General features: G+C 38.7%; 2 protein-coding genes across 2 annotated transcripts in view; one reads left to right on the forward strand and one right to left on the reverse strand.

The window, feature by feature from the left end:
* The window catches only part of AURKA (aurora kinase A), a 6,082-nt gene extending 5,221 nt beyond the window's left edge, over positions 1-861 (forward strand). The window contains exons 7-8 of the mRNA XM_009998646.1: positions 1-58; positions 676-861. The exon at positions 1-58 is cut by the window's left edge and continues 147 nt beyond it. Of these exons, the coding sequence (XP_009996948.1) occupies positions 1-58; positions 676-861 (244 nt within the window). The remainder of the gene's footprint in view (positions 59-675) is intronic.
* Positions 862-4,737: 3,876 nt separating this feature from the next.
* The window catches only part of FAM210B (family with sequence similarity 210, member B), a 10,685-nt gene continuing 5,846 nt past the window's right edge, over positions 4,738-9,576 (reverse strand). Inside the window, exons 2-4 of the mRNA XM_009998755.1 lie at positions 9,490-9,569; positions 6,363-6,535; positions 4,738-4,954 (exon numbers count right to left, since the gene is read on the reverse strand). Of these exons, the coding sequence (XP_009997057.1) occupies positions 4,738-4,954; positions 6,363-6,535; positions 9,490-9,569 (470 nt within the window). The remainder of the gene's footprint in view (positions 4,955-6,362; positions 6,536-9,489; positions 9,570-9,576) is intronic.

Here is a 9,576-nt window from a genome sequence, read left to right on the forward strand (position 1 = left end):
AGGGAAACCACCTTTTGAAGCAGCAACATACCAGGAAACCTACAGAGCTATTTCCAGGGTATGTGTCAACATTTATTTGTATTAACTCAACCATGTTGCCTTTCACTTCTGTTGTCTTATTGAAGCTTAATGGCATTTTGAAGAAGGACATGTATTCTAACTAGAACTGTAGCAAGACAGGAATAGGCATAAAACTAGATCACTAAAACTGTCTTCAGTCATTCAGTAGAATGACTGAGATCTTAAGATACCTTGTCTTGCTTCCTTGATTATACCCTGTTTCCACCTGCATCTGAACTTCAACCTCTTTCATAAAGCAACTGATGCTTTCCTTTTCCAATTTATGAAATGAATACAGAACAGTCAGTGTTACTAAAAATACATAAGCTCAGTTTTTCCTGTTGCATACCCTAGAAGGGTTGGGGCAAACTAATTTTGTTTCAAGTGCATTAAAAATACAGTAGCTTAACTTTTACAAGCGATGAGAACCTCGTTTATTCACAATTATAATGATGTGACTTGATCTCATCTCCACTGGTGTAAGGTGCATACTCCCCAAGGCTGACACAGCTTCTGCTCCTAGAGGTATCTTGGAGGGTAGAGTCTTTTGTCTCTCTGGTTTGGTTATTGCCAAAGAACTTTTGTGTCATATTTACTGTCCTTCCTTTTCCTTAGGTGGAATTCAAGTTTCCTCCATTTGTAACAGAAGGTGCAAGGGATTTAATTTCCAAGCTCCTGAAGCATAACCCATTCTATCGACTGCCCTTGAAGGACGTACTGCTTCATCCCTGGATTACAGCAAACTCTACAAAGATGCCTGAGAGCAGAAAAAGTGATGTTGCTGCCCCATCCAGAACATAGTCTTAGCAGGGGAAACCTCATGTGATCAACAAGAGGAATCTTGTACTGTGACTACTGTAATGCTTACAATAGGAGAAGCAGGTCATGGAATCTAATGGCAATAGGAATGCAAATCTCCATGTTTGCTGTTGTCTTAAACTCTAATTACAATGTAAATTTTAGCTGACTTTTAGCTGGAGGTTGTGGAATACTTAATATACTTGAAATCCAGTTACACATGGGCCGGGTTTGTTGGTGTAAGTATTAAGCTGTTCAAGGCTCTTATGATGTGGTCTGTCCTGGTAATGGTTCATTGTTCCAACAGCAACAGGAAGCTGTGGTTCTAGCTTATTGAACAGTGCAATATCCCAGAGATACCTGCCTCCTAACTTGGCTGCTAAGGGTATCATCCTACCTGTGGTGTTATCTGAAACTGAGCGAGGTGAATGCATTTCTAAGTGTCCTAAAAATGATGTGTGCATTATTTTTGTCTTTTTGTCTTAAATATGAGCACTCAACTTTAAAAATAAAGACTTGTTACTTACTGCTACCAGCATGGTAAGGTTCCTTAAGGCATTATTACTTCCACTGGCTGCTTCTAACCACTTGTCTTTACCATCAGCACAGCTTGACTCCTCGTTTGTGACCACTAAGTAAGTTTACTTCTCACCTCTGTCAAAATGGAAGCTGTTATAAAGTTCTTGCTCAAAGTGATGGTACCAGAAAGTAGGTGTGGACACTTCTTGTTCCATAATCATAACACAAGATTACAAGGTAAGTACTAAATGTGCTGTTGCTTACCTTGTGGGTTTTCTGCAACTACTGAAACTCAGGCATTCTTCCTTTTTTTTAATGTAGTTATTCAAAGACAACATGGTCTGAAAGCACTTCTAAGAGAGAGGTCTGGAAAGTATTGTTTTCAAACAGGATATGTATTAGGAACTAATCTTAAAAAGCACAGTTGTAAGACACTGTAAGGCCACTTACCACCAAAACATAAAAGGCAACTATTTTCCAGTAAAACACTTCAAGCAAACTAAGACAAAGCAATTTATTGTATTTTCATTATAGGACCTTAAAGTCATCTTCACTATTTTACAAACCATTTAAAAAAAGTTATGCTTTTACATGTAAGGATTCTAGTCTAGAATTTAAAATATATTCTCAAATTAAAATACACTTTGCAAAAATCTTCATCTAAACAAACTGCCAATACTTCATACAACAGTATTTATCTTAATAGGTAATTGAATTCTGGTTATAATTTAAACGAAGCTTTGTTTCTTTATTGCAAGAAAAGTTCTAGCTAGTGCTGGTGACCTAAATTTTTAGGTGTATTTGCTTTAAATGATTCCTGCTTTACAGAAATATATTTTGTTTTAAAAAAAGCTTGAATATTCCTTTTCTATCAACTTCAGGCCAAAACATACATATCAGAAATTACTGATTAAACAAAGAAAACAAGTATGTCTTGTGATTATCCTGGAATGCTTTTGTTATCCTTGGTAACAGAATATAGCCCATAACTGATAACAGAGGCCATGTAGGAGAAAGATACAGAAAGGCTTCTCTGAAGAGGGGAAAAAATAAGCCCAAGTTAAATTTACTTTTAAGAAATCAGATTCTAGCTGTTCTAGAATGTAGTAGATTACAGAAAACTACAATGTTGGTTGCATGTTGTGATACCATGGTAATCCTTCAACTGCTATGTAGATGGTGCACTTTTTACCTATCAAACATTCAACAACTAGCTTCCGTACAAAAATGGGTATAATCACATGGATTGGTCCAGAGTAAAGACAGCTTCATTGAGCTGATCTGAAACTTATGCTTTAATAAGAACTTTCTCTGATTGAAGCAAGCTGAAGCTAGTATCCTAGAGAAGCTGCCAGCTTCAGCAGCCATGCTACAGAGCAGGCATGGAAAAGGAAAAATTCAGTCCATTTTCTTTAAGCAGCTAATCAAAATGAATTTGCTGGCCCTTCCTCCTGCACACATGGGTATACAAAGCAGCAGAGAACTGACTCCATGGGTAACAAGCCAAACAGCTGTGCATGACACAAGCTGTGTTAGTGACATAGCTTACAGCTCCCATGGAAGCAGGCCACACTTCAAGGCTGATTCTCAGCCATTCTCAAGGCTGGTATTTTGAGGAGTGTTTAACTTTTGTATTATACATCAAACCTAATGTGTACCTGCTCACTGCTGTACTTCCTCTTCAGACACTAAACCCTCATCTGGGCTAATGCACAGCACCGCTGGGACCAAGATCTTGGCAAAGGGTTCTTTGTTTTCATGGGTTACTCTTCTTAAATCAGCTTGCTTTCATAGGGCAGAGGAAGTAAACTACACCTCTTCCAGTTTTCTGTCTTAGAAAAAATCTGATTAAGGGGAGCAATGTACAGAGGTACAAGGATGTATGTATCTGTGATGCACCTTCCTCTAGCACAAACTTAGGCTCACAAATGAGCAAGGACAGGATCCTCAGAGCCTCCAACCAGCCTATGGGCTGGACTTTCTGAATGGAAAAGGAGTTAGGGTGCAATTTAATGTTATGGCTGTGTGGAGTTAATAGTTGCTCATAACAAGAAATTACTAGCTTCTTCCCTTCCTCAGCCAATTCTCGGTCTAATCATGTGGCTCCTTCTCAGTTCACTACAGCAAGCAAAAGGTCACTAGGGTAGTTTTCTGCTATTTTACTTAATTATGATTTTTGTATGAACAGATCTGTGTCAGAGCCTGGCCTGAGCTATCTCTTAGAAGTGCAGTCCTAAGCCTGAAACCAAGGTTTACCAGAGAATGTTACACTGACTTCCTAGTTCTGGGATCCAGTTTTTAGGTTAATTGAAACGTGGTGTGAAAATATTTGCATGTGCAACTACATTCTGATAGAAATAGCATCTGAATAAGGAAATAAAAACAATCTCTAATTGGTATATTTCAGTCTGTGAGACAAAAGGACAGGAATTGCTCTTGAAAAGCAATGAATTGTAATGCCTGGAATTCAGGTGCAAATTCAAATTTCATCCATAGAACCAGAAAGCTGCTAGGTTTAATTTTCAGAGTAGAATGTCTCCAGTACAAAGCCAGTACATTAAAACCTCACAGAGACCTTGCCTCTAACTTGATGACCTTTGGAATATGTCAACATAGGAGGTAATCTGGTTAACACTGATTTCAGTTGACTCAGGATTCCTTCTGAGTCTATAGGTATAAAAAAACCACAACCTTAAAGGACTTGAGGAAAGCCACTTCCTAGCCTGTAACTAAAGCACATTTTCAACCAATAAAATCTTGAAACCTGGAAGCCCCAGAGTGTTAGAACAGTGCATCACCTATTCTGGCTAAAACAATTACTGCGCAATAATTAGGCATAAGGGTACTCCCACTTAAGTTAGTCCAGCATGTGTGTTGCATTGCAAGAATGGGGTCATAATATCTGCATTTCATAACAAAAGAAACCCCCTCCTACCACCTTAGATTCCAATATATACACTTACCAAAAGAACTATTAATGTAGTAGGATATTGTTTATTCCTTAATTCCCCAACTACACAGTAAAACTAATGCTGCCCCTCTATTTTGACAAAAAAAGAGGCAGATTTAAAGACCTAGAACTGTGTGTTCTGAGACTGCTCATTGTCAAGCATTTATATTACTACTTGCTATGGAAAAGATAAAGCATTTTAACAGTTTTTTCTAAAGAAGAGGTGGCAAAAGGGGAAGATAAAGGACAGCACTTTTCACAGTGTAGCATGTACCTGAAAAAACCAAGAGGTGCAAGAAGAGGTCAGCACTAACATGAATCCAAATATGTCTTGTAAAGAAATTTAGCTATTTGGAAAGCTACATGGATATAGAACATGTAAAAAACCCAGTAAAAAACAGTCAGAATCATCATGGGTTTGGGGTAGGAGGTTTGAAGAAACCAATCTTCCGGCAGTATCGGACAAGCAGTGGCACAGAAACCAGAGTGATACTGATCCGCACTGGAGCAAACACTTTGTGAACAGCATAGGCCAGCACGAAGGTGCTGGTGCCAGCTGCCAGCTTGGACTGCAACGAGGATTCTGTGAAACCCAGTTTGAGGAGAACTGCAGCCATATCCACACCACTGGGGAAAGAGAAAACAAGATTGCTTTATTTTAAGGTTGCACGCTAAAAAATATGAAGTGTAATTTTTTTTCTGGGAATTTAATGTGATGTACTTCCAACTCTGGAATTTGTTTAAATCTAGATGTTATAAAATACCTCTGTAGCAACAACACATGCAGTATTTTTAGATGCACTTTTTTTCCCTAAATTTACAAGTTTCCTGTGAAGTATGTTGTTAGTTTTCCATCTGTTTTAACTCCAGTATGTGCATGGAGAAGGCTCAGCCTCAAGCTCAACCATTGTAGGTAAAATAACCTATTTCTCTACTTTTGAATTAAAAAAAAAGAGATGGGAATTTGTGCTGGTAATTAATCTTCCCAAAATTTACGATAAAGCCTATTCTGTGTCTTGATGAAATTTATCACACATAGATCAACTCAAACCAAGTAAAGTGCCTGTTGCTAGGCTTAGTGTTCCAACAGAGGAGTACAAAGTTTTTAAAATTGCATGTATCTTGGCTAAAATCAAGCAAGGGAAGGGAGGATTATGGATCTCAAGCATTATCCACCCAATCCAGTAATATTTTAATTCTCTGTAGACATAGCAGCTTTCATCAAGGTGCCTATCTTTGGAGTAATTTTCCAAGAGAAGTTGTTACTGTTAGCTTTCCCCCCTTCACTAGCCAGTATGGTATCTTGTAACTGGGAGTTACAAGTTTTCTGAAGGAAAAAAAATTTCATTGTTGCTCTGTGGTGATGTAGTAAACAAGAGAAATGAGGCATTCCCATATTCCCACGGAAGTCAAGGGTCAATGGCAGGGAATGTTTTGAGAAATGATGTGTTTCCCTGTTTCCTCAGCTGTAATACCTCATGCTCAACAGACCTATCTGTAACTGATGAATTTCCACAGAAGCCACAGGTAAAATCTCCCACCTGACTCTTCTTGTACTGTGATCTACTATTTTCTTTTTTAATCTAATCCTGTTTTAGTGGCCCTCTGCAGTTTCAACTTCAGAAACTTGAGTTCAACACCCAGAAAAATAAATTTATCTCTAAAGTCCAGAACTTGTGTGGCTCTATCTGTGCAGACCATACTGCTGTTTGAGAACAAAAGATATCTCTGCAGAACAAAAATAAATGCTCATCTAGTTAGTTACTTTGTTGCAATTCCTACTCTGCTCTTTTCACCTTCCCCCCATTGACTGTGAACCTATGCAAACGGACCATCTACATCTATCTCCTTTCATGCCTGATGGGAGATGAGATCCATTGATGGATCTATCTATACTAAAAATTCAGAAGATCACTGTGTATAGATCAAACAGGCACAGAGTACACGTCTCCTTCCAGAAAAAAAGCATAATGATAAAATTTTTTTTCTTTGTTAAATCATTACCTAAGGCTACTGAAAACAGTACAAACCTCACCTTGACACAGCCAGGTAGAAGATTCCTAGGGATATTAATGAAATTCCAACATGGAATGAAACCCCTACAGCACCATATTCTTTAAAAACTTGTTTCAGCTGCTGGGATTTGTTGAGTTTCTTGTTTTCACCACTGGGATCCGTAGCTGCCTTGTCAGGGGATAGACCTGCATCCTAAAATGAAAACAAGAGCATTTTTAGCATTAAGCACAATATCATATTCCAGTCAGTTGAACCAATCTGAAATAATGAAAGAAGCTGCTTGCACACAGTGCTGTTCAGAATGCTTTGGGAAAGACAGTAACACACTTTTGCCCCTTCTCACCAGGACAGCAGATGCCTGTGCAAGATCCCTTTTTCCAACTATTCATATCAAAGGGATGCACTGAGCTGGGTCCAAGTTCTTACACAATGCAAGTTGCATAATTAAAGAGTTACTACAGTCCCAGTCTTCCATTTGATCCAAACATGTGCCAAGGCACACCCACACAGTTAGTTGACAGATGAGACTGAGGTGCCAAAGAGATCTCAGCTTACAGCCACTGCTCATCTTTATGCAGAAAATCCTTATAACACAGTTTTTGGTTCAAGGGCTAAGCGGCTGATGGCACTGGAAGCCTACATGATGCCACACAGATGCTGGTTTACTAACAACTTACTGACAAAAGAGGTCCAACATCCAAGTTCCTATAAATCAGCTGAAAAAAGGAAGAACCCTGGAACTGCTACTGTTGACAGCAACCAGCAATACTGTTGCCACACTGTAGACAGTAGCTACCCAGACATGCCAGTGCTGGTGTAAACAGCCTAACTTCACTGAAAATGTTTGTGTAAAATTTATTGACAGCTTCTTATCCAGATAAAGTGTGTACTAAAATATACCCCAAAACAATCTGATAGTGCAGGGCAGGCGAAGAAGAGCATATACCCTGCTAGTACTATGTCAGCACTTGGATATTCCTCACACTCACCATAGAAGAAAAACTAATTGGAGGAAGAAAACATTCCCACAAAGACAAAAAAAACAAAAGGATTTTTCTTTTATTAGTGAGCAGTCATCAGGAAAGATGAGTAGAGTCCTTTCTTTTCAGCTGCATTCAGCAGCAGTCATGAAAAATGACAGCCAGATGAAAGGCTGCTCTGCCCACAGGACAGGTACAGCTAATGAGAGCCTGGCACCACTCTGTCCTGCTGCAGATTGGTATCCAGGCACATAAATTAGAAGAAAAATACTTTTGATTAATCCTTAGGCTTGGCGAAATGGTAAATTATTATACAAGACAGGCTTTTCTTTTAACAGCCATGGTAGGATGAACTCACTTTAATCAGTGATTTTAACTACACCAACCATACTAACCCCCAAATAACCATCTGCTGCTGTTTTTATCTTTTTTAACTGTAATTTATGTTACTTCAATTTTGACAGGAAATCATGCTGATCCATAAAGATGTATTTTAGGGAATTGTGTAGCTCTACATACTTCTGACTCTCATCTTTTAGAATTTTCAAGCATAATGGATATTAGGTATTTTTTTGTGTGTCTTACGAGCCAAAGCAATATTTGAATAGAAACTGAAACCTGACTAAGAAAGCAAAACACCCAGTAGAAAAATAAATCCTTTATTGCTTAAACCAAGCAGTTTTCATACTAGAAGGTAAATGAGGAAAAAATATTCCAATCTGTATTTTATTAAGCAAAATAATGGATCCATAGTTAGCTAATCTAATTACCTGCAGCCACTAGAAGTAATTAGATTCCATTCGTGGCTGTACTACATGGCTGCTACCTCACCCTCTTTCAGAACTCATTCTGTTACTCATCAGTTTTATTACAGAAAGTTGTGGGGGGAAGAAAGAAGGCCCTTTTAACTCCCAGTCTGTAAAATTTAAATACTGAGTTACTGAATGGAACTAGTTGAACAAACTGAATAAAACAGTCTCATAATACCTTCTGCCAAAAGCTGTCCTAACAATTAAATCAACTTTACATGCTTAGTCAAGAATACTTATTTATTCAAAAGTGTGATTTTCTTAAAAGCCAAGTGTGGTTTGAATGGTATTTTAAGATTTAACAGATTATAGTGAATTTTTCATCAAAACAAAAATGATCATTATCTATTTGAGGAATCAAATGTGATGATTTTCTTCAGACAGCTACCATGAAAACAGGAGCTGACAATCTACAGAGATACATAAGCCTTCGAGGAACCCTGGGTCTTACAGCCACACTTGCTAGATGGATCATAAGGACTGAAAATTGGCTTGATCTCATCAATCAAGTACATTTCAATTCACTCATGCTCTCAGGCTGACATGCCAGGCAATTTCTGAATGGTATCAAAACAAGATGTTATCAAAGGACCACTTCAACAGATACTATTTGCACTACCCAGTACTGTCACATCCTGAATAACTTACACCTCAGCAAAGAAAGCTACTTATTTTCCATGTGATTCTGCTTAAAAACAAAGTTTATTCCAATTGTTTAGACAAAGACTCAGCTCCTGGGCAAACTAAGGCATGAAAACAAACCTGAAACATCATGTTATGCTTTGTAATGAGGCTACAGAAATTAACCTGGAAATGAAGCTGTAGAAATTGAACTGTAAATGATGCTTTGTGTGGAAAGCTCACATTCACAACTTTGGCACAGTCAGGAGTGTCCTACATAAGCTCACATAAACACGATCTAATCATCTATTGCAGCATTAAAAAAATGAGGTGTAAGGCCTTTGTTTGCTTTTCCCCCTTAGCCAATCCAAATTTAAAACCAAACCAGTGAATGGTACAAATTCACAGAAACGTGTCCTTGCCATCTCAAAAAAATAAAACAAAATTAACCAAATGTTGGAAGCCCAGGGCAACACATCATTCACGGTGGAATTTAACCTCTCAGCAGCCGACAAGGCGCAGGGAAGGGACAGGACCTCTCTGCAGCCATTCCCAGGGACCGAAGCTCTTAAAAAAAACCCTATCGGTGTCTGTGTGAGTTACTGAAAACCCCCTTTTTAACTCTTCACTGCTCCCCTGAGGTGCTCAGAACCTGCACAGCCCAGGGAGAACACCCGTCCCCGGCAGCTGGAAAACCCTGCCAGGCCGGGACAATTTGTGCTTTAATCTAAATTACCCTCCGCTCAGGGAAGGTTTTACGTGGGATATCAGAAGAAACTTCTTCACTGAAAGGCTCCTCCAGGGCTCTGATGGGGGCTGAACC

Source organism: Chaetura pelagica, unplaced genomic scaffold, assembly GCF_000747805.2.
Source record: "Chaetura pelagica isolate M959 unplaced genomic scaffold, ChaPel_1.0 scaffold275, whole genome shotgun sequence".
Lineage (NCBI taxonomy): Eukaryota > Metazoa > Chordata > Aves > Apodiformes > Apodidae > Chaetura > Chaetura pelagica.